A 26,546-nucleotide genomic window follows, 5' to 3' on the forward strand; every position below is an offset into this window, starting at 1 on the left:
TATGCTTAATTTCTGACTGGTCCTCTTTCTTTCTTTCTTTCTTTCTTTCTTTCTTTCTTTCTTTCTTTCTTTCTTTCTTTCTCTTTCTTTCAGTATTTTCACTAAGATCCTTGAAGGTATCATTAACTCCTTGGAGGTTTCTAGAGGATTCTTGAGTAACCTTATAACCATGGCTTTGAACTCTATATCAAGTATTTTGCTTTCTTCCATTTCTCTCATTTGTGACATGTTTCTTTGTCTCCAAATTTTGGCTGCTTCCCTGTGTTTGTTTCTATATATTGGGTAGCTGCTGAGTCTCCTTGAGTTGATAGAGTGGCCTTGTGTTGTAGGTGTCCTATGGGGCCCAGAGGCTCAGCCTCCCCAGTCGCCTGAGGTGGACACTCTTGGTGCACTCCTTTGTGGGCTGTGTGCACAGTTGGGTTGTAGTTGAGCCTTTATTGTTGTTGTTATCACTGGAAGGAATTGACCTCCAGGCTAATTGGCTATGATGACCAGCTGTGTCTACTATGGAAGGGCTACTGTACAGGAGATACCCTTATGAGGCTGGACTTGATTCAGCGGACTTTGGTGCTCACTGAGTCTGCCCCTTGAGTGTGTCACTTAGGGATGTGAAGAGTTGTAATCTGGTGTGGTCTCATACTGACTACTGGGTACACTGGGTCTTGGGTCTCCAAGAAGTTGCAAAGTCAGCCAGTTCCTGGGGCCACCAGGAACTACAGAGAGATCTGCAGATTTCTCTGCTTTGTATTGTGTTTGGAAGTCACCAGATAAGGCCCAGCTGTGAAGTAAGGCAGGCTGCTGCTGCCTTGGTGCTCCCTGACCCAGCTGCTGCCTGTTTGACAAGTTTTATGCTGAGAAAGGACAGGCTATTCATATGCAAAAGCCACTGCAAATAGCTTGGGTGGGGTTGTAAGTTGGGTGGGGCAGGGGATTCGGGAATCACCAGGGCAGAGCACACAGCAATGGCTTCAAGTCAGCCCTGCACCTGGGAGGTCCCAGTGCAGAAACAATGACCACTGCAAGCACCTCTGTCTAAAAGAGAGCCACCCTCATGTTCCTGCCCTGATGCTAGACAGTCTAGTTTCTCCTGGTATGTGTCTGGGAATCCCACAGTCTTACCTGGAACTGGAGTTCAAAATAAGCGAGAACTTGTATTTCCCTCCCGATTAAAAAGGTGGTACACCTGAATGCCAGCCCGTTCTTTGCCTCCATATCTCCTACCAGTCCCAGTGCACTTTCTTCTTTACTTCTCTGTATAATTGTAGTACTTCCACTCAGTCAGCTTTCCTGCAATTCTGGATGATAGCTGTTCTGTCTTTTAGTTTGATGTGGTTGTGAGAGACAGCAAGTACAGGTGTTTTACTTATGCCACCATCTTAGTTCTCCCCAAATATACATTCTTTTTTTATTTATTTTATCACTATTTATATAGGAAAAAAATATTTTATTTTTGCTATTTTGAACCTTTTTAGGTTTACTTTTTCATAGAGAAAATGTTCTTTTCATTTCATGACATAAAGCCAAGGGGAAACACTAAATATATGAATGTATGGAATTCTGAAATGTTTAAGGTTAAAGATGTTTTTTATACCTGAGCCAGTCTCCAGGAGGGTTAAGTGTAGAGTATTAAGATGAATAAAAGTCCTAAAAAATGATAAAAATAGAAGTCAGTCCACATAATCCCAAATTTATGATTTATTGGGGAATTCCATGATGTACCTAAAGCCTCTATTTATATGGGATATCTGACAAAAACTTTTTTCCCAATTTCTGTGAGAGTTGCTGCCAGTGGAAATTTTATTTGCATTTGGAATAAATGAAATTTTCAGGAAATGTCGAAGGTTTATAAAACATTCACTTTGTAGAAAGTTTGTAATAGGTATCCTTGTATATAAGCATGTCTTTGTCAGATATAGGCTGTTTCTATATTTCTGTGTCTCTAAATTCATTATTTTATTCACATGTATACTTTATTGTCATTGTATAGAACTACATTATTGTAATTTTTCTTTGCATGTGTCATGAGTATGAGTATTCTTTTAACTGCAGTGTTCTTATTGCTTCAATCATTACAGAGCAGACCTTATCCCACAGTGTCTTTGTAATTCAATCTAAATTAAAACACAGTCAAAGGCTATCAAAATCCATTAAAGAACACTCAGGCTCTGTCTCAGGATGAGATTTATTTGTCTTTACCCAATGCAATGTGTAACTACTTTTTCTGACTCCAAGACTCTATTGCTCTTCCATTGTTGTCCCTGGCTTTCTGATCTTTGATTTGATTACATTTTAAGATTTTCTTCTTGCTTCTTTCTCAGTTTCTCTGATATTTCTGCTCTCATAGATATTGTCAGCTTGTTATATAATTCTTGGCATTGTTCCTGTTCAGATAACTGATAATGACAGAGGTAGGTGTTTCATGTGTCATTCTATCCAAGCAAACTCTGTATATCCTGGGACTGCAATTTGTACTGACATTACACTGAGATTAAAAATTATAATGTTATGCTACTACTACTACTACAATTTATGCAATGTTATAACTTTTTATCAACCTGGAACTATTATTTAGTGTAAAATGTGACCTCACTTTATTTTACATTTTTAAAAAAGAAATTTAAATATTTTTTTCATTGTTTCCCAAGAGGAAGGGAAAGGGAGAGAGAAATAGACACATTAATGGTGAGAACCAATGATTGGCTATCTCCTTCATGCCCCCTCTTGGGGTTCGCGCCTGCGTCCCCAGGCATGTGTCCTGTTCCAGAATTGAACCCTGGCCTCCTGGTTCATGGTTGATGCTCAACCACAAATCTACACCAGCTGGGCTATTTTACATTTAAGTAGATCAAATTAAAGTTGGATTTTTTTGTATAATAAATTTAACTTTTCACTGCATTATAGAGTATATTCAAGCTATCCAACAAAATGCAATATAGACTTTGGAGTAACACTGCTTAAGTTCAAATCCTAGCTTTGTCATTTATTAACTATGTAGCCTTAGGAAAATTATGTAACTTCAATATGCCACCATCTCTTTACCTATAATGGGATATAATGATAGTACCTACCTTGCATAGTTTTTGTAAATATTATATTTGACATACTTGAGGCCTGGTGCATGAAATTCATGCATAGGTAGGGTCCCTAGGCCTGACCAGAGATCAGGGCCTATTGGGGCCTTCCTTCATTCCATGCTGCCCCCTGGTGGTCAGTGCATGTCATAGCAAGTGATCGAATTCCTGGTCTCCTGATTGAACTCCCAAGAGGACAATTTGCATATTAAGCTTTTAAATATACAGATACATGTCCTATACAATAAAAGTGTAATATGCTAAGTATCTGACCAATTGGTTGATTGGTCGACCACTCAAACAGTTGCTATGATGTGCACTGACCACCAGAGGGTAGATACTCCCACTGGTAGGTTTGCTTGCTACTGGGGTCTGGCCAATGGGGACTAGGCAAGAGGGCCAGAAGTGTCCTGGAACCCACCTGCAATTCCCCCACAGCTGGCCGGCTCCCATTGCCCCCAACAGGACTGAGTAAGATGGCCACAATCAGTCTTGAATGCTGGCCAGGCTGAGAGACTCAACCCGTGCACGAATTTGTGCACCTAATAATAATATCTAATAAAAGGGTAAAATGCAAATTTACCATACTTCCACTACACCCACAAGCCATCACCACCAGCCAATCAAGAGTGAGTATGCAAATTGAGCCAACCAAGATGGCTGCGGCCACAGAGCGAACAGGAGGCTTGGGTTTCCCTGCCAGTGAAGGAAGCCAATCTTCCTGCACACCCTGGCTAGCCAAGGAGTCTGTTCAAGGCTACAGTTTCAATTATAGAAGATAAATAAACCCCAGAACCAGGGCCTCTACTTGGGTCACCGAGGGGTGCGGCCGGCCTGAAAACCACCACAGGCCCTTTGCCCAGGCTGCCCCATACCTCAAGGGGACCCCCACCCTGATCCAGGACACCCTTCAGAATAAACCAGCTGGCCCCAACCCGTGCAGCAGACCTATATCCTATCTAATAAAAGATTTCTTCTTGCTTCTTTCTCAGTTTCTCTGAGATGGCTGCCCCCATATGGTCAAAGATGGCTGCCCCCGTGTGGACACAAGTTTGCCACCACAAGATGGCCAGCAGGGGAGGGCAGTTGTGAGCAATCAAGCCAGCAGGGGAGAGCAGTTTGGAGGGACCAGGCCTGCAAGGGAGGGCAGTTGGGGATGATCAAGTCTGTAGGGGAGGGCAGTTAGAGATGACCAGGCTGGCAGAGGAGTGAAGTTAGGGGCAACCGGGCCGGCATAGAAAGGAAGTTGGGGGGACCAGGCCTGCAGGGGAGGGAAGTTAGTGGTGACTAGGCTTGTAGGGGAGGGCAGTTAGGGGCAATCGGGCTGAGGGGAGCAGTTAGGCATCGATCAGGCTGGTAGGGGAGTGATCAGGCTGGCACGTAGAAGCAGTTATGGGCAATCAGGAAGGCAGGCAGGTGAGCAGTTGGGAGCCAGCAGTCCTGGATTATGAGAGGAATGTTTAACTGTCTGCTTAGGCCTGATATTATGGAGATCAGGCCTAAAGGGGGCAGTCGGACATTCCTCGAGGGATCCCAGATTGGAGAGGGTGCAGGCTGGGCTGAGGGACAACCCTTCTACATGAATTTCATGCACCAGGATTCTAGTTCTTATAAAAGATCAAGGCATACAGTAATCACTCAAACACAATAGTAAGAATAAAAGCAATAATAGCAATTGATATGTAATAAAAATAAATTTACTAGGCACTATTATTAAGTCTAAAAATAAAAAATTGAAAACTGTCTTTGGACAATAATAAATATTATAGAACTAGTGGCCCAGTGCATGAATTTGTGCACATTGAAAGGAAATTAATTAGAAGAAATATTTTAATATTGCTATTCGCTCTTTCTCTATAATAAAAATGTCAGCTAAATTCATGATCAACAATGACAGATGCAACCACATGCATGTGACTGGTGCCAGTGAGAGCTTTATATGTTTTACGCATGCACAAGTCAATTTAGTCTATAGGTATAGAATAAATTTGCTCGATGAGACCTGCTTTCTGATATAGCTAAACTTTTTCCAGCTCAGTAAAGCAATCCAACTTCTCTTTCAAGTAATTGTCAGCAACACAGCAGTAAATATCAACACAAAGAAGATTATTATTTTAGATCACGCAGGGATAACAAAGGGTAAAATATTCTCTGCAACAGTGTTTGACTATATTCTGTGCAGTGAGAAAACCTGAAGTCATTTTCAAGGTTCAACATTTCTTACTTCTTTTCAGTTGGGTCAAGTTTCTAAGCTTTCTAAATCTCCATTTTCCAGCTAATGAAAAGAAAATAGGATTCCACTGAGTTTCCTATCTACCTACTCCAGGACTTCTGTGAGGATCAAATGAGATGAGGCACAGGAAAACGCTTCACAGACATCTGGTTAGGTGTAAAATGTTTCCTTCTGGCTATCAAGCAAGTCATGTTTCTGGGCTGAAGAAAATGCAAGGAGGCTAGTCGTTGCTAAGGAGAGGAAGCTGGGCATTGCTACATGATGTCATTATCTTGGCAGACACTTAGCATATTAGCTATATATATATATATATATATATATATATATATATATCCCCTTTCTAAATGATTGAGGGCATAGAAACCATTTTCTCTATCTTCATGCTTAATTATTATAAATAAAAAGAAAGCTCTGCCTGATAGCCAGAGAAAACTGCTTTTTCCTGCCCTCTTATGCAGGAGAATGATAAAAGGTCAGTGCATAATAATACTAAATAATAGCCACAGACAATGAAACAGTCTACCAAAATTTGAAAAATAGTAAAGAAGTAGTATGGAAAACTTTATGCCAATAAATTGAACAACTTGGATGAAATGAATGCAAATCATTAGTAACGACTCAATAAGAAAAGGAAATGCAATGTGTCCTGGATCAGTAAAGACATTTAATTCACATTCAGCACTTCACACAAGGGAAACTCTAGACCCAGATATATTTACTAAGTAGTTAGTTATATGAAACAAAGTCAAAATGGAAAAGAAAAAAAAAGAAAAAGAAAAAAAAAAAAGGGAGGAAGGAACATTTCCCAACAGAAGCCAGTATTATCTGGATGCCAAAGCCAGAGATGTCACAAGTGAAGAAAATGAGAGACCAATGTTTGTTTTGAATTTAGATGTGAAATTACTCAAAGCAGTATTTTAAAAAATGATAATATTCTTTGACCAAATGGAGATTATCTCAGTAATGTAAGTCTAAATTAACATCTAAAAATCTACCAACAATTATGTGATCATTTCAATATATATAAAGGACAAACTTATAACATCTAACATCCTTTTTTAATAAGAATTCTCAGCAATGAATAGAAGGAAGCATTTTCAAATGGATTAAGTGTGTTTACAAAGGAAACCTATATCTACCATCTTACTTAGTAGTGAAATAGTTAATAGTTTCTACATATGTTTGGGTAGATTAGTTATTGGTTCTCTCTACGTCTTTTAAATATGTACTAGAGGTTGAAACTAGTGAATGCACAAGAGAGAAAGAAAAGAGGTAAAGAAAAATGGGAGGGGAGAATGAAGGGATAGGAAAATAAAATAAAGAGATGAGGCATATTTTAGAAAGGAAGAAAAACAAATATTATATATATATATATATATATATATATATATATATATATATATATATATATATTAATAAAAGGGTGATATGCTAATTTATTTTGCTAAAATATCCCCAATTTAATCTCTAGATTCAATGTAACCCAAATCAACCCTATAGTCCTTTTTGGTGAAATTACAAAGTTGATTCTAAAATTTTATGGTAATGCAGAAGTTTTAGAATAGCATTTTAAAACGCGTTTTAACAAAGAAGAATGAAGTTGGAGGACTGAACAACCAGATTTAAAGAGATATTATAAAGCTGCTTTAACAGAATAAAAAGTTTAGAAAGAGACCCACTCTTATATTGCCAGTTATAATTCAATAGGGAAATAAAGTTTCTAAAAATGTTGCTCCTGAAACGATATTAAATGGAAAATATGAACTTCAACAATTACCTCACACCATGTCCTCAAAGTAATTTAAGATATATATCATGTAATATAAATTTAAGATATACTGTAATGTAAATGTAAAATTATAAAACTTATTGAAGAAAATATAGGAAAGCCTTTAATGACTTTGATTACTGCAGGACAGTTGGTCTTGTCCAAAACATATATTCCAAATACTTTTTTTTCTCTCTAGAGGTTCTTAAATAAACAAAAGCGAAGTGAAACATAGCAAAAGACAAATGTTTTAAAAGACTTTGTGGATCAATATATAGATTTTAATTTTCTTTTTCATTTCTGTCTCCTAACAGAATAGATTATGTAGTTTTGATTCACTGGCCCTGAGTTGGCTGTGTCCACAGTTTCTCATGAATAGTTTGTCATGGATACTGTTGCGTATAACCCCAGTGCTCCCTCAGGACTAGAGTACTCCTCCCCCACGTGTGGGGAGTTTTATCAGCTAATGCCTCCCAGCTCACGCTCTCTTTAGAAACAGAGAGAGAGAGAGAGAGAGAGAGAGAGAGAGAGAGAGAGAGAGAGAGAGAGAGAGAGAGAGTTGACTTGCCGAGGCATGATGCCCCCTCTTTGAGACAGCTCATACCAAGAGAACAGTCTATCGGGTTGGAGGGGACCAATAAAAGCTCAGTATTCTTTTTTCCATTTGGGGCAACTCTGAAAAGGACCATCCCAATTCTCTGATACTGTGTTGTGACTGCATCATCACTCTCCTAATTCTTTCCCTCGCCTACAGTTTTTGGTTTCAAGGGAGTTGCCCAGTAAAAGCTCTGTACCCAAATCTGTTTCACGGGGAATCGGACCTGAGATGATAAGTTCTGGCCATCATGCTAATTAGTCATGGAGTTTACCTTCCGTTTTCCCTTGTTGCCTCTATTTCTACCCAAGCTTTACTCACGTAGACATAAAGCAAAGTTAATAACTGCAGCTAATATTTATTTAATACTCCCTATGTGCCAGGTGCTGTGTTTTGTGCATTATCCTTTCACAATCTCCCCAAAACACTAAGAGGAGGGTCTACTCATTCATGGAGGAAAATGAGAATTGTTTTGTAAAATGTTAACATTTCAGGATTTAGGCTGAAAGACATGAAGGGGACTCTATCTTATTTTTGCGTATTTTCCGTAAGTCTAAAATCAGGTCAAAACAAACAAACAAACAAACAAATTAAAAACACTGAGTAGTGAAACTAAGTTTTTAAGGTTTGAGTATCAGTCCAGAGTTCAGGTTCTTATTTACTAACCTAAATTGCATTTACAACAGAACTTCTCTTGGACTCTATCCAGGGCAAAGTGACACAGGTGTGTGCCTTTTTGCGCTGATTGAATTGGGTGTTTATCCTCTCAACAGTCATTTGAAACCTTCTGTTAGGAATATACGTTTATATAAATTATGTCTAATATTAGCACTTTTATTATAATTACTTAAAAATATAAATAGACTCCTTATAATTTTCACTGTATCAGCTAAAATCAAAAGCCATATACAAGCATGCAGATGAATTTCAGAGAACCTAGTGGTGACATTGCCCAAATAAATGACTATGTGACTCCTGCCCTCTCATTGCTTGTGTTTCACTGTTTCAGGGATAGAACGTAGTGGCTCAGACAGTCAGCCTGTCCCCCCACACTTCTAGCATCTTGTTTTTAACACTTTGTCATATTTAAGATACTTCTTATCCAATAAAGGATAGTGCCCCTTTCTCCTTCCAAATTGACAAGTGCTGGATTGTCCTTTGAAGGTCTATTAGGTCCCAACACAGTGTTAGACAAGTTGATAAACCATCCTTGTCATGAACCTTCCTTCCTTTCTGAAATCACTCTGTGCCTCACTCTTTCTTCCCGAGACAACTCTCAAAATGAACGCCTGCTTTCAGAATTTTCTCTCACATTGAGAAAACTATTTTGATGATCCTTCTAAATCCCCTTTTATAAATATACTAGAGGCCCGATGCACACAAATTTGTGCAAGAGCAGGCCTTCCTTCTCCCCCAGCTGCTGGCACAGGCTTCCTTCCTCTGGCCCCTGCAGGCACCCGGGACCCGGGTTGGCCTCCCTCCGGCCCCGGCTTCATCAGGAATGATGTCCAGAATGACACCTGGTTTAATTAGCATATTACCCTTTTATTATTATAGATTTGCTATTCTATAACTCCAAAACCTAGATGCTGACCAATAAAACCATCAAGACCACATTAAAGGTAGGTTATTATATAGAAAATTTTCCAAAATACTTTAACCATTTACTGTAGATATACCTGTCCTTTTTAAAGCCCCATCTAATAAAAGACTTAATTTAAGACTATACCTGAGAATATCCTATAAGATATATTTTGCATTTCAAAAGTAGCTAGGACTCTCTCAAAATGGAGAGGATGTATAAATATTCCTAATACCTCTTTACCCCCCAGTTTTAGAAGTTCAGTGAATACAAAGATCTTAAATTTTACTTTGATATAAAGAAAATATGGTTCCTAAAAAGGCAGCTTTAAACAATTTAGTCCAAATAATTCAACATTAAGTGATTTTTAAGATAGTTTTGTATTTTTAAATTATTTACTTAAAAATTAAAGATTGTGAAAGAACCTTTTAATTGATTCTTACAGGCACAACAGTTTTAATCTATATCAGACATTTTCAAACTTTCCCTGTCAAAAGCTAGATAGTGAACATTTTATTTTATTTTATTTTATTTTAAATATATTTTATTGATTTTTCTTACAGAGAGGAAGGGAGAGAGATAGAGAGCCAGAAACGTCGATGAGAGAGAAACATCGACCAGCTGCCTCTTGCACACCCTCTACTGGGGATGTGCCCGCAACCAATGTACATGCCCTTGACCGGAATCGAACCTGGGACCTTTCAGTCCGCAGGCCGATGCTCTACCGCTGAGCCAAACTGGTTTCGGCAAGATAGTGAACATTTTAGACTCCATGGGATATAGGGTCACTGTGGTGACAACTCAAAAGATTTGTAGGGTGAAAGCAACTTAGAGAATAAAAAAACAAATTGGTATGGGTCTATTCCAATTAAAAACAAAATACAACGTTTCCTTTTCATAAGACTCCCAGTTAAAGAAAAAGAAAAACACACTTTATTTACAAGTTTGTTCATCCCTGATCCTTGTAAACAGCCATTTTGGAATCCATAAGGAATTGTATTCTTTTAATATTATTATGGAAGTCGGGTATTTGTTATTGATCTCAGATATCATATGTCATCCTTAGATATGATCCTTTATTGTTTTTTTGTCATGTTGCTACATTCCCAATCTGATCATACCATTTAACTATTTCCGAGCATTATAATTTGGTTAGATTTGTACAAATGGCTGCATAATCAAACAACTGACACTAACTGGCCTTATCTATCTTACCCTAGAGACAGAACATACTGATTAATGAAAGATTATTGGAAAGCAATTATCTACTTTTTAGGAATATTTACTAAAAAAAGTTTAGGAAAAAAACAAAACAAAAACAAAACACCTGTCTTGGGCACTGTAGAAGGCTAACACATCCTATCTAATAAAGAGGGAATATGCTAATTGACCCTCATGCCATCGCAAAAATAGCGGCAGCCTCCCAGCTACCCAGGGCCAGCCTGAGGCACAGGCAAGCCTTGGATGGTAGATGCCCAGCCACCCAGGGCAACCCAAGGCTCAGGTAACCAAGGCCGGCTGAGGTGTGCACTGATGGCAGTGGCAGCAGCAGAGGTGTGATGGGGTGTCACCTTCCCCTGATCACCAGGTCGCTTCCCACCCCTGAGGGCTCCCAGACTGTGAGAGGGGGAGGCCGAGCTAGGGACCCCCCTTCAGTGCATGTATTTTCATGCACCAAGTCTTCAGTAGAGTCATGGTTATCTGATGAGGCTGAAAACAAAATATATGTTTTCAGAAAAAGAACAATAGAATAGTTTGGAAGGAAATCACCAGCATAGGATGAAGGAGATGAAAAGGAATGTATAATAAATGTGATGCTTTGGGAAGGAAAATGTTTCTTTTAACTCTAAGATTCTTATGAAATCTATAGAAGTCAGTGTCCACCCTTAAAAGAAGCCAAAGGAATCACTGTTAATAATCTGTTCATTCTCTTATCTAAAAATGCATCATAAATGAATACTTTTCTAAGGAGAGTCCTTTACCCATGCTTTAAACCATGTCAAGTGGCATTCTCCTTCATTAGGACATCACATCACGATGTTGAAAGTATATATGATTTACTGCATTTCTTCCCCACTGACTTTTTCCTCAGAGGTCTTACCTTTCCATGCTTGCTTAGAAAATTTAATTTTTAAGAGATTAATGAAAGGTGAAGCTTTGATTTCCATGTGATTCAAAGCTAGGAGACCTCCAAGGCTAGTGTTTTTTTGTTTTTGTTTTTTTTCTTTAAAGACTATTGCTTACCTGCATTTTCTATAAAACTAGCAGACATTTCAACATGCATCTCAGAAACTTGGTGGTTTGTATACTTAGATTTTAGATTTACACTGAGACTTGGTTATTGCAGAGTTCATCTGCCACCCAAAATGCCGACAAATGGATCAGTACCTTGGTCTCTTAAACATATATGAAAACGGTGCTGCCTGAGTGTGGGCTAAGAGCAAGGACAGCTATCCCTACCCTGTGGATGCCTCTTTGCACTCCCACAGGGGACAGCGAGCAGAAAGTCAGTACAGAAGCAGGGAAAACCGTATCTCAACTGACGTTAAATTGCACTATGTGTCACTTGACTTCTGTCGATGAGCTTGCAGCATTGCACAAGCATGCCTTTTAACGTCCTAGGGATGAAGAGCAAATTTTAATATGTTCTATGCTAACTGGCTTCCATATGTTCTAGTTCTAATTTTGTTTCATCTTTGAAATGTTGTCATTAAATGTTATTTATATTCCTCACAAGCTTACATACTGAGAGTTCACTATGAAATGCAGTGTTATTTTATATATTTTATTGATTTTTTTACAGAGAGGAAGGGAAAGAGATAGAGAGCTAGAAACGTCAATGAGAGAGAAACATCGACCAGCTGCCTCCTGCACACCCCCCAACGGGGATGTGCCTGCAACCAACGTACATGCCCCTGACCGGAATCGAACCCCGGACCCTTTAGTCCGCAGACCGATGCTCTACCACTGAGCCAAACCTGTTTCGGTGAAATGCAGCGTTATTTTAGGTGAAGCATAGGCAATGGAGGAGAATAGAGAAAACAGAATAATTTTTTAGGAAGTAGAAATTTACAAAGAGCTCATCAAAATTTGAAAGTAATTTTCTCTCAAGTCTTAGTTGATATACAAGAGGCTAGATACACTCCAGAGTTTAGGAAAATGTCAGCAAAAAACATTTTGAGCAATAAAATAAATAAATTGTGCATAATGTATATTCTCCTGGTTGCATGGCTAAATATACAGAAACCTTGTTTAAGACACATTCATATGTTGTTTTTTTTCTTTTTTTTTTGAATTTATTTGGGTTAGGTTGGTTAATAAAATTATATAGGTTTCAGGTGTACAATTCCATAACACATCATCTGTATATTGTATTGTGTATTTAGCACCTTCATTAGCACATCAAGTCTCCCTCCATCACCATTAAACTGCCCCCCATCCTGTTCTTCCTCTCCCCATCTTTTTCTCCCTTGGAATCACCATACTGCTATATGTGTCTATGAATTATTTGTTTTTGTTTTTTTTTTTTGTTTATTCCCTTCACATATTTCATCCAGCCTCAAACTCCTCCCTCTGACAAGTGCCAGTCAGTTCTTTATCATATCCTATGTAATAATCCTATATAATAAAAGGGTAATAAGCAAATTTATTCTAATGGCAGAACAACTGGGAATGACCACTCAACACAGGAGCTGCCCCCTGGTGGTCAATGCACTTCCACAGGGGGAGCTCCGCTCAGCCAGAAGCTGGCTCATGGCTGGCCAGTGCAGCAGTGGTGGTGGGAGCCTCTTCCACCTCTGCCTCATGGCAGTGCTAAGGGTGTCCCACTAATGGCTTAGCATTCCTGAGGGCTCCTGGGCTGACAGAGGATCCCAGACTGCAAGAGGGTGCTGGGCAGGCGGAGGGACCCCCTCGAGTGCACAAATCTTCACACACCAGGCGTCTAGTGTCTTATATTAGTTACCAGCAGAATGCTTTACATATCTAAGGTGTGTGTGTGTGTGTGTGTGTGTGTGTGTATGTATAAAATATTTCAGTTATCAAGCAAATGATGACTTCATTAGGAATTTAATTTGTGTGTTTTTTTGTGTTTTTTTTTAACATAGAAGTAGAATTAGATTGGTAGTTCTCAAGTTGTCATAATTATAAGGACTATCTGAAGTATTTTTTTTAAAAGATAGATTTTCATATATCAGAAGCTCTGGGGGAGAGTACTAATAATTTTAATTTTAATTTAAAAAATATACCCTGGGTGATTCTGGTAGTAAAACAATTTTAGGATCTATTATATTAAATGATACCTACATTAGGTTTTACAGTTACTTAATATCTGAATTTATTTTAAAAATACCTGGCATGAATTGTAAATGTTGCTATTCATTCTAGCTTATCTACTAAATAGCATATAGGAAGCCTAAATTTGCTTTTTTTATTGCCTTAAAAAGACACCAAGTTAAATGTAGCTAATGGAAGATAGCTGAATTACAGTAAATTGTAATGTTTAATCTTCTTAATACAAGCTTTTGTTACTGTGAAGATTGTATCTGTGTTTTCAGTCCTGTGAAAGGATGCTATCCTTTTCTATCTGATCAACAACAGACTATATTTTCTTGCTGACACTGTCTCTAGAATAATCCATACTGCCTTCCCTCTATCTACACATCAAGTATGCTTCTGATATGGATTTTGTTTAATAAGATTTCTTTTTCTAAGAACCTTAATATGGTGACCAGCTGGCATAGGCATTCAGACACATTTTCAGTCATGTTTTATTTCATACTAGGGGCCCAGTGCACAAATTCGTGCACCTTGAAAGGAACTGTGGGCCATGAGGCTGCAGTGGGCACAGGGGTGGTCTTGGCCCATCCTCTGTGCCCCCTTCCCAGCTTCTTCTCCCACAGCCCACCATCCTGTCTTCTGGCATCTCTGCTCCCACATGCTGACAGTGCCGATACCCCTCACAACTGCTGATGGTGCTGAGCAATTGGGGCTGGTGCCAGCAGCAGGTGAAATGAGGCCAGCTCCATCAGTGGTTATGAGCAGCAGCTGCTGCCCCAATCATCCTAAGGAGCAGGGGTGGTGGAGAAGCCCTGAGGGGCAATCAGGCCAGCAGCCGCTGCTTGCACCCACTGATGGTGCTGAACCATAAGGGTCAGTGCTGGGCTCCAGCAGTGGGTGTGAGTGGCAACTTTAGCACTGGCAGCAGGTGTGAGTGGGGCTGTCGCTGGTAGTAGGTGTGAGAGGCAGCTGTTAGCCCCAATCGCCCCTCAGGAACAGGGAGAGGTAGAGAAGCCCTGAGGGACAATTGGGACCAGCAGCTGTGGCTTGCACCCGCTGATGGTATTGAGCAATCTGGGCCAGTGATGGGCACTGGCAGCACATGTAAGCAGTGGCTTCAGTGCCAGCAGTGGGTGCGAGCAGGGCTGGTGCTAGCAGCAGGTATGAGTGTTAGGCAGGACTGCAGCAAACAGGAGCAAAGAATTTTCAGTAACCACGAGAAGCTCACCCTGATGACAGCAACTGGCACCCCATCTTGGTCTGTTGCCTCTGCTCACCTGGATGTCCACCATGCTCCACATGCCTCCCCCTCCCCCCGGTGGTCAGTGCACATCATAGTGACCAGTTGTTCAGTTGTTCTGCTGTTCAGTCTATTTGCCTATTAGGGTTTTATATGTATAGATTAATAAACTGATAATGTTGGTTTATATTCAGTATTGGGGAAAACTGCCTGGGTGACTGAAGACCAGATGCAGGATGACTGATCAGAGAGGGTGACACTGAGATGAAGCCTGATCCACTAGTGCTCTTTCTGCTGTGGAGTGGCTGGGTGGGAAGGAGAAAGCCCACATGTAGATTATTAGGCATGTCTGATCCAGTGTACTGAACTGAGCTCTGGTGTGAGGTGCTGCTGGAGACTAAAGTAGGTTTTGAGAACACAAAACAGTTTATTCTTGTATTATTATTTATTGTTTGTATTATTTTCATATGAACAACTGTGAAACTACTTTTGCTCAACTCTGTACTATTATATATTGATAACTAAAGGCCCAGTGCATGACATTCCTGCACAGGGGGATGATGGTCCCTTAGTCTGACCTGCACCCTCTTGCAATCTGGGACCCCTCAGGGGATGTCCAGCTGCAGCTTTAGGCCCAATCCTGTGGGATCAGGCTTAAAATGGCAGTCGGATATCCCTCTCACAAGCCAGGACCACTTGGCTCCTAACTGCTGGCTTGCCTGCCTGCCTGATTGCCTCTAATCACTCTGCCTGCCTGATTACTCCTAAGCACTCTACCTTCCTGCCCGATCACTCCTAACCACTCGCCTGCCTACCTGATGTCTCCTAACTGCTTGCCTGCCTGCCTGATTGACCCTAACCACATTTTCCTGGGCCCCTGCCACTGTGGCTTCCTCCAGAAGGATGTCCAGGATGATGTCCAGAAAGTCATTCGGCTGTCTGATCTAATTAGCATATTATGCTTTTATTATTATAGATAATATTATAGTGCTAAACGGTAGGTGCTACACATCAGTAATCAGAATTAATAATTATCTAAATGCAAGGAATGAATTGGGCTTGTATTGTTTGCACAGTGCCCCCATTCATTTAATTCCTATTAGTCACTATCAGACTTAGTATAAAAGCTTGCAAGCATAATAAAAGTAAAATGACAAATTAAAAATTTTTTAAATTGATTAAAATATTTGGAATTTTAAACTAGTCAAGAATGAGACCTTTTTTTGAGTATTTTGGATATCATTTTGCAAACAGAGTCTGTCTATAAACCTATGAGTGAGTTATTTAAACATTCTGGCTCTCATTTATTCAAATAAAAAATAAAGATTTTGGATTTTAAATGCTCTCTAAGGTCTCATTCCATGCATATATTATTTTTAAAATGCTTTAAAAAATGGTTGCAAGCCTACCTAAAACTAATATTGCTATCAAATACGTGCAGATAATTTTTAAAAAATTCTTCTAATAAATGGAATTTATATTTTTTTCAGATAGAAAGCGATGCTTGAGAAATTGCTGAAGATTGAGGGAAGGATCTAGAAATGCAGATGTCATAAATTTAGGAATGGAAAAAGAGGAGAGGGCAACAAAACCATATAAATGCAGGTAGACATTGAGTTGGAATCCAAGAACAAGGCTGTGTAAGGAAGAGACACAGGAAGTTGTATAAGAAAAAAGAAACAAGATTGTCAACAGTTTAGATGCGTAGTATGAAACACAATATATTTTACACCTTTAATTTCTTTGATAATCATATGCCATGTAAACCATGTGGGCACTATGGTGTGACATCAAGAGTAACATAAGAGATCAACCAAAGAACTTGCATGCATATGAGCATAACCAATGGACACAAATAATGTGGCAGGAAGTGGCAGTGAAGACTGGGGCTGGTGGGCAGCGGCAGGCTGGGAGAGGACAATGGGGGCAAAAGAGCGCATATGTAATACTTTCAACAATAAACAATTTTTTAAAAAGAGTAACATAAGTTTTAGTTGAAATTGGAATTTTCCTTCCCCCCCCTAACATATGGAAGTCCTTACTATATGCTCATCACTGTGCTAGGTGCTGTGTGTACAGTGTTCTATCCCTCAGTTAGCCTCACAGAGCTTGTCCTTAAAGTCTCCAAGAGGAGGCAGCCAATCGTTGAGTTGCACAAATATAATTAAAATTATGAAAAGTTTGTAAAGGACAGTAGCTTCAACTTGAGTGATCAAGAGAAAAGCTTCTCTGAGGTAGTAACATCTAAACTGAGACTTGAAATGGATTTTTTAATTCATAGTATTCACTGGGTGGGTATTACACAATATTGAACTAGAGAAAGTGTGAGGAGTTTGTAATTATTTTTGTAAAATCCCATATAATAAAAGGCTAACATGAAAATCGACCAAACAGCAGAACAATTGGTTGCTATGATGCACACTGACCACCAGGGGACAGATGCTCAATGTGGGAGCTGCCTCTGGTGGTCAGTGCACTCCCACAGGGAGAGCGCCACTCAGGCAGAAGCCAGGGTCATGGCTGGTGAGCACAGCGGTGGTGGCGGGAGCCTCTCCTGCCTCCATGGCAGTGCTAAGGATGTCCGACTGACGGCTTAAGCCCACAGCAGGCCTGAGCCATGTTAGAGATTCCCCCAAGTGCTCCCAAACTGGAAGAGAGCACAGGCCAATCTGAGAGACGCCCCACCCCCACCAGGCCACAAATGTCATGCCCTGAGACTCCAGTACTTGCATATAAATTGACAAACTATAGTGCTACTCATTTTTCTTTAAATATTATTTTTAGTAGTGTGGAGGATAAAAATGAGTGTATTGATTTTTAAAAAATAAGAATTTTAGAACTATGCTCTTAAATGAGAACTTATTTTGACATGTGTGAACCAATCACTTGGGCAGTATTATATTGCATTCTATTAAAATCTTATTACCGTATACCTTAATAATCATTTAAAATAATAAATGCAATATTTTATGAACTTTCTAATCAATAGTTCTTTATCTTCTTTAAAAAAATACTTTTATTGATTTCAGAGAAGAAGGGAAAAGGAGAAGGAGATAGAAACATCAATAATGAGAGAGAATAACTGATAAGCTGCCTTGTGCACTACCCACACTGGGGATCAAGCTGCAACCTGGGCATGTTTTCCATCCCTGACCTCCTGATTCATAGGTCGTCGGTCAACCATTGAGCCATGCAGCTGGGCAATTCTCTATCTGCTTTACTTTTCTCTCTGTTATATTGATCAGGATATTTTTAATTAAATGCTTCTTTATAATTTCCAATCAAATACATCCCATATATATTTTTAGCACTGGAGAGCAATTTGTCCTCATTCAAATAATAGATGAGATGTGAAGTGGTTTACATGGTAGATAAGTCCCCAGAAGATGGTTTAAAATAGCATGTGAGTTTGCAGAATTTCAAGTAGCAGATTAGCTATAAATTGATCAATACTTATTTCTTTCAAACCCTTTAGGCAAAGTCCAGAGAGACATTATATATATTGGAGGAGGAAGAAGTGCCATCCAGATTTTGGCCTTTCTGGTTTATTTAAAGTAACACAAAATGTTACTTTATGCTTTCCCATCCCTTTAAAGACCACAGAAAGCAAATAAACCTCATATGACCTGAATACATGGGATGATTTTTTTTTAGGTTTCTGTCTCTTTCATTCAAGAAAGAATAACAGAAAGAATTATATTTAGATAAAGAAACATCAACAAAATTTTGAATGACCTTATTTCCTCCACCAAAATTTCCCATTCCTTGATTTTAAAAAAATATCTCTACCCTCAATACAGCAAAAACCCTGATTGGGGGAAAATTGTGAGTGGAAAGGAGATTGGCCAGGCACAGGTGGGTGGCCCTCTCTGAAAGACTAAAAAGTCAGACTCATTCAGTTCAGAGTGTTATAAAATGAGGCATGAAAGAGAAAAGAAGGTTGAATTGATGTGAACATTTTAATTTACATATATATTAAGATGTATTGTTCTTCTACAAATTTAAATATATCAGCCATGTAGCACCATTCATCTGCACAGTTGGGAGAAAAAAAATTATTTATATACTTTTTAAATTTTTTTACTTTTTTTACATTTAATGTTATTTTGTACTGGAGGCTCAGGGCACGAAATTTGTCTACTGGTAAGGTTACTAGGACTTGCTAGCCATCAGGCCCGATCTGTGGGGTGACTGGCAGGGTGATCAAGGGGCCCCTGCTGACACCCACCTTGGCTACTCTGGGGCCTGCAGGCTGGGGGCAGCTCCTGTGTTGAGCGTCTGCCTCCTGATGATCAGTGTGCATCAGAGCGACCCATTGTTCTGCCATTTTACTAATTTGCATATTAGGCTTTTATTATATAAGATTAGTTTCAGGAGATGGTTCTTTATGGATTTCTTGTGTTCTGTACAGTTCACCCTCTTAGAAATGAAATATGTACTTATGTTCCAAAGTAAGCACCTTCTCTCTCTCTGTTCCTCCCCCCCCCCCCCCCCCCATTTTCTTTCTCTCCAAGAAGATAAGCAGATGTCAGAGTTTCCTGTTCTCTGGTGCAACCCACTGCATGTGCAGGAAAACATCTGGCCTTCATTGTGTTTTCCTGTGGAAATCTGGGATCCAATGGAAGGCATTTTTGGGGTTGATGCTTTCTGTTGTTCTCTATATAAAAATCTGGTATCTTCTTCCAGTATATGTCTATAAATCAGTGGCAGGCTAACTTGTTAGCTTGTGAGTAGGGTAAAATCTCATACCCTTTACAATTTATGGGGAATATGCACAAGGAATTGCAAACCAAAATGCCTATGGAAACCAGAAAAAAAGACATTAATTGGGAGTAGGTCAGGTATAAAATACTAAATGGTAACTGACAGCTTTAGAGTTGTGTATAACAGATAGTCACAGGGATAGTTGCAATTACAACAGTTGTCTTATGAAACATCCACTTCTAAAATATTGGTAACCTGTTTGACTTGAAAGTACTGTTTGGGATAAACTAAACTCCTGAGATTTAGGGTGTTACCACTTAGGTGTTTTTCTGGCCTAGAAGATAAGATATTCGAGGACAGGGACACATTTTTTCTCCTTGATTACCCTGGAAACATTTGACACAAGGACAATAGATGGACTATGCATATATATATATATATATATATATATATATATATATATATATATATAAACCCTAAGGGACCTTAACAACTGAAACAACTGATTGCAATGACATGCACTGCAGGGGTGGGGCCAACTGGTCAACCTTCTATGGGCCTCCTCCCCCACCCCCCAGGCTGGTCCTGCCCCAGATCAGCCCCCCTGCAACCTGATTGCCAATTGGGGGCAAGGCCAGCTAGACCCCACCTGTGCAAGAATGTGGGCCTCTTGTAAGTATATACGTTCTTTGGTTTATCTTTTTTCTTTGGGTCTTATTTTGTTGGTCAATTCATTTAGTTCATTAGTTTCTACAAATAAATGAAATCATATGATATTTGTCTTTCTCAGATTGGCTTATTTCACTAGGCATAATATTTTCCAGGTCCATCCATGCTGTCCCAAAGGGTAAAATAACCCTCTTTTTTCAGCTGTGTAGTGTTCCATAGTGTAAATGTCCCACAGCTTTTTTTATCCATTTAATTTGCTAATGGTGTCTTGAGCTATTTCCAAATCTTAGATATTGTAAATAATGCTGCTATGAGCATAGGGGTGCATATATTTTTTTTTCTAATTGATGTTTTCGTTTTTTTAGGATATATTCCCAGAAGTGGGATCATTTGGTCGAATGGTAGTTCCATTTTTAATTTTTTTAGGAAACACTATACTATTTTTCATAGTGGCTGCACCAATCTGCATTCCCACCAACAGTGAACTATTATTATCTTTTCTACACATCCTAATCGGCACTTGTCATTTGTTGATTGTTTGATGATAGCCATTCTGATAGGTGTGATATCTCATTGTGATTTTAATTTACATTTCTCTTATGATTAGTGACTTGGAGCATTTTTTCATGTTTATTGGTCATTTCTATGTTCTCTTTGGAGAAATATTTATTCAGACCTTCTGCCCATTTTTTAATTGAGTTGTTTGTTTTCATTTTGTTGAGTTGTATGGGTACTTTATCTATTTTGGATAGTAATACTTTATCAAATGTATCATTGGCAAATATGTTCTCCCAAACAGTGGGTTCCGTTTTCATTTTGATGGTTTCTTTTGCTGTAAAGAAACTTTTTATTTTGATGTAGTCCCATTTGTTTCTTTTCTTCATAGTTTCCTTTGCCCTAGGAAATGTATCTGTAAATATATTGCTATGTGAGATGTCTGATATTTTACTGCTTATGTTCTCATCTAAGATTTTTATGGTTTCATGCCTTATATTTAAGTCTTTTTTCAATCTTTAGTTTATTCTTGTGTATGGTATAAGTTGGTGGTCTAGTTTTGTTGTTTTGCATGTCTCTGTCCAGTTTTCTCATCATCATTTGTTGAAAATACTGTCTTTACTTCATTGTATTTCCTTGCCTCTTTTGTCAAATATTAATGGTGTGGGTTAATTTCTGGGTTCTCTGTTCTTATCTATTGTTCTTGTGCTATTACCAAACATGTTTGGGTTATAATAGCTTTGTAGTATAGTCTGATCTCAGGTATTGTGAACCCTCCTACTTTGTTCTTCTTTCTCAAGATTGCTGCAGCTATTTGGGGTCTTTTATGGTTCAATATCGATTTGTGGAGTATTTGTTCTAGCTCTGTGAAATATACCATTGGTATTTTATTAGGGATTGCATTGAGTCTATTGATTGCTTTGAGTAATATATCCAATAACATGTTAATGATGTTAATTATTCCAATCCATGAACGTGGCATTCACTTCCATTTATTTGTATCTTCCCCTATTTCTTTTTTCAATGTCCTAAAATTTTCTAAGTGCAGGTATTTTTCCTCCTCAGTTACACTTATTCCTAATTATCTTAATTTTTGTTGTTGTTGCAATGGTAAATGGGATTGCTTTTTCAGTTTTTCTTTCTGAGAGTTTATTATTGGTGTATAAAAATGCCATTGATTTCTGGATGTTGAATTTGTATCCTGCTACCTTGCCAAATTCATGTAGTAAGTCTAGTAATTTTCTGGTGGAGTCTTTAGGGATTTTTTTAATGTACAATATCATGTTATCTGTGAATAATGACAGTTTTACTTCCTCCTTTCCCATTTGGATGCCTTTTAGCTCTTCTCTGATTGCTGTGCTAGGATTTCCAGTACTACGTTGAACAAAAGTTCTGAAAGTGGACATCTTTGTCTTGTTCCTGTTCTTAAGGGAAATTCTTTTAGTTTTTGCCTACTGAGTATTATAATGCCTATATTTTTGTCATATATGCCTTTATTAGTTGAGTTATGATCCCTCTATTTCCACTTTACTGAGAGTTTTTATCAAAAAAGATTGCTGAATTTTGTTGAATGTGTTGGTTTTTTTTTTTTGTTTCTATTGACATGATCATGTGTTTTGTTAAAAATATATATTTAAAATATATTTTATTGATTTTTTACAGAGAGTAAGGGAGAGAGATAAAGAGTTAGAAACATTGATGAGAGAGAAACATTGATCAGCTGCCTCCTGCACACCCCCTCCTGGGGATGTGCCCTTGACTGGAATCAATGGGCCTTGGACCATTTCAGGGTCTTCCCATTGGCACTGGGTGCTCACAGAAGCGATGTTTGCCATAAATATAAAATAAATTGCAGATAAGCCCATGTGGACAGCATCCACTCAGAAATGCTGTTTACCAGGTGTGGCCACAAATGAGAAATTTTGGAATTTTTACAAATGACCAATATTTTAACGAAATAAATACTTTGGAACAGTTGATCTAACACATTTGAATGGAACCAAATATGTGTATATATTCTAAAATAATCTTACAGATATTTATATGCACAAGTATGCTTTTAATAGACTTTGGAAAAAATTTTACAAAAAAGAAAAACAAACAAAAACTCATAGACACAGATGACAGTATGGTGGTTACCAGAGGGAAGGGGTATGGGGTGGTAGTTGTAAAGGGTAAAGGGGGTCAAATATACGGTAATGGAAGAAGATATGACTTTGGGTGGTAAACACACACTGCAATATACAGGTGATGTGTCATGGAATTATACACTTGAAATCTATATAATTTTATTAACCAATATCACCCCAGTAAAATTTAATTAAAAAGTCAATTTTGGAATTCTGATGTCTATTTTTTTTAATATATTTTATTGATTTTTTTACAGAGAGGAAGAGAGAGAGATAAAGAGTTAGAAACATTGATGAGAGAGAGTCATCAATCAGCTGCCTCTTGCACACCCCCTACTGGGGATGTGCCCTCACCCAAGGTACATGCCCTTGACCAGAATCGAATCTTTCAGTCCGCAGGCCGACGCTCTATCCACTGAGCCAAACCGGTTTCGGCATGATGTTTATTTATTTTTTTTAATCTCTTCTCATGAATTAACTAAGATAATTATGAGCAGAATAGCCCAGTCAATAGTGTTTATTTTTATATACTTTAGTTTTTATTTTTTGTTCCACCTGTGAGCCTTCTTGTAGTTAGCATATTCTATATGGTACTGCAGTGAGACAGATACAGAATGATCGAAGAAATGTATTAATAATTAGTCTTTTCTTATAACCTTTTCCTCTTGTTGAAAATAAGACCCAACTACAGTCTTATTTTCTACAAAACAAAATATATTTAATAGTATGTACTGCCCAGTTCTTTTTATTTATTAGAATAGTTGTATGATTTTGTATAAAGTATTTTTCTCTGCCTATGATTTTTCTTTGAATCCTGCTGGTGGTAAAAAGAAGAGTGCATTTTATATTTGGTGTGATCCTTTGTAAAGAAGTGGGACACTTCCTGCATACCACTGTTAAAATATTCCTCTGGCAGTATTAGATGGACTATATTTACCCATTTGTAGATGCATCAACCTTTCCCATATTAAGTCCTTTAGCAAGAAAATCAGGGAGGAAGTCTGGTAGTGCTCAAATAAGACTGGGAAGTTGGAAGAAAATGTCAAGAGGTTAGAAGTCATTAATTTGACCTTTTAAAACTTTAATACATTAATAAACAATATATGATATAACTTTTGATGGAGGAAATAATTTAATAAATTAAATAATATTTCTACTTCCACATATATCATTAGTGAGGAAAAATGAAATAGAAACATAAGTTCATCTAATAGTGGAAAAAGAGAACATGTTTTTAAAGTTTGAGTTTGCTTAAAGTTCGTTACTAAATTATAGCAGGATTCCTAGTAAGTATTCAACATATTTGCATAAGTATTAAAATAATTCATCATGATTAATTCTATTATAGTAAAACTCAGCCCTAATCACAATCTGCCACACACTGTAGTGGCTTGTCAGTATTTCATATTTTACTAGAGTTCTGGTGGAATTGCAGCTCCTGTGAAAGCACAGGTGTCATCTGAGTTCACTGTGATTAATGTGGTTCAGAAGGAGATCTAATAACGATTAACCAGTTTCATAAAGTGTTACAGAATAAGGTCGTTGTGAGAAAAATTTTAAAACTCTTCAATATGTACAATCTAGCAAGTACCTCTGGCAGCAAATTTGATTTCTCAAAGGATGAAGAAGTCTAACCTTGGAAACATCTGAACTTTTAGGGCAAAGTTGGGAAAAGGGGACAATAATTTGCCTTCAAATACTTAAAGGATCAAAGGAAAACAGGGCAAGTCTAGAAATAGTGGTAGAAAGTTACAGGGAAGTAGACATCAATCTGCTATGGGCTTCTTGGCTTCCACAGGCTCAGGGCAGTGAGGAGCTTCTCCTGATTAGGATTATCAGGTAGAGGTCAGATGCCTACTTACTTATGAAGAATACTGTAAAATATTTTTTTAATGGTTCAGTAGAGAGTTTTCTTTCGGTAAATTCTGAATTCTTTTTCAGCTGTGGGATTTCATAAGTTAGTTCCCTTTAGAATGACAATAAATTTATTCTTTTTTTCTTAGATTTTGGTGGAGGCTTCAGTGGGAGATGGCTTCACTGGAGACATTGCAATTGATGATTTGTCTTTTATGGACTGTACCCTCTATCCTGGTAAGAAAGAATATTTCAATATATGACTATTTTCAAACCTGATTACTGAAAAACCCACCAAGGAAATCAGCATTTCATTTCAACAAATATTCCAAAGTGCCCTCAATTGTGTATTCTCAAATATATTAACCCTGGAAGAGATTATTGTAAATTTTTGCTAATAATAACCCTTAAAATCTTTGTGAAAATGGTAAAAAAGGGTTGGATCAGTTGTGTTTGTGTCTTATCACATGAAAAATACTAGAAAATCATGTCTGAAGTTACTCTGTAATTTCATTATATTTGAGGGTTTATTTGCCAATTTATTTGCCTTGCAATTATAATGTTTTGGAGGCTTTATTAACCTCTCAGTTACCTTTAGAGATGTTTTATTTTCAAGCTACACCTTATATTTTTCTAAGGATTGATTTCAATAATTTTATCTCCATGTTATAGATTTTCCATTAATGAAATCATACATGTTTCCAATATATTAGTAGTTGTTTGTCTGGGAAATAGTACAATAATTAATAAATAAGAATATAAGAATAAACTATGTTTCATATATTCACAACTCTAAACCTATTTTTGCCCCACCCTGTATATCTCTATTCTCAACATTTTCCTTTAACTGTAGACTTATATACTAACCACCTACTCAACATTTCAACTTAGATTTCTTTTTTTTTTTAAGAGCAGAAGCACCTATGATGCCTGCTAGCTTTTATTTTTTTAATATATTTTATTGATTTTTTACAGAGAGGAAGAGAGAGGGACAGAGAGTTAGAAACATCGATGAGAGAGAATCATCGATCAGCTGCCTCCTGCACACCCTCTACTGGGGATGTGCCCACAACCAAGTATATGCCCTTGACCTGAATCGAACCCGGGACCTTTCAGTCCACAGGCTGATGCTCTATCCACTGAGCCAAACCTGTTTTGGCATCAACTTAGATTTCTTACAGGAATCTCAAAGATACCTAGGGAAACACCTAAAACAAGCAGACTACTCCAATGGAAATTCATTCTAGTCTGTGCTTACTGATCCAGTCGGAATCTATATCAAGCTCTTGGAGGATGATTCTGACAGAGAGGCTGGAGGCTCTTAAAATCTGTGACAAGAGAGAGCATAGTTTATTTTTATTTTTTTATGATTAGAGGCTGGGCATTTCAAAAGCAATTCAAAAACCCATGTAGAAAGCATTGCCATGTGCTGAAGCGCAGCAGCAGCCCTGCTCTGCCACCACAGCGTTATCGGGCAGGAGAGTGCCAGCCCTCCCCAGACATAATCAGAGGGCTGGGCTCTAATCATTTTCCTTGTAACAAGGGGACACAGCTTTGATCCTTCACCTCACCACTCTGGCAGGGTTAATTACCATAACCACTCTGTGCAGGGGTTCCCACAGACTGGGCAGAAAGTCAATCCCTCTCTGGAAGGCCATCAAGAAGAAAATCAGCATTGAACAAGTTTACCCTAACTCTTCAGGTCTAAAAGTAAATTCTTGATTACCACTTGCCCCTCAGTTTTGACCTTCCTGCATGCCTCCCTAGCTCAATAAATGCGTTTATTTCTAGTTACGTATTCCTCATTAACAAATCTGGTCAGCCACTAGCTTCAGATATATACAGAGTTCACTACTTCTCATGGCTCTCACTGTTCTCCCCTTGATTCAGGCTACCATTGTCTTTGGATTATTATAACTGCTTTTTAA

At 38.2% G+C, this 26,546-nt stretch overlaps 1 protein-coding gene across 1 annotated transcript in view; it reads left to right on the plus strand.

Moving 5' to 3' along the window:
• Nucleotides 1–26,546, plus strand: part of MALRD1 (MAM and LDL receptor class A domain containing 1) — a gene marked incomplete at its 5' end in the record, with an annotated part of 553,418 nt that overhangs the window by 145,944 nt on the left and 380,928 nt on the right. The window contains one exon of the mRNA XM_084867858.1: nt 24,768–24,855. Within this exon, the coding sequence (XP_084723984.1) occupies nt 24,768–24,855 (88 nt within the window). The remainder of the gene's footprint in view (nt 1–24,767; nt 24,856–26,546) is intronic.

This window comes from Pipistrellus hanaki (assembly GCF_964339955.1).
Source record: "Pipistrellus hanaki genome assembly, chromosome: 1".
Classification (NCBI taxonomy): domain Eukaryota; kingdom Metazoa; phylum Chordata; class Mammalia; order Chiroptera; family Vespertilionidae; genus Pipistrellus; species Pipistrellus hanaki.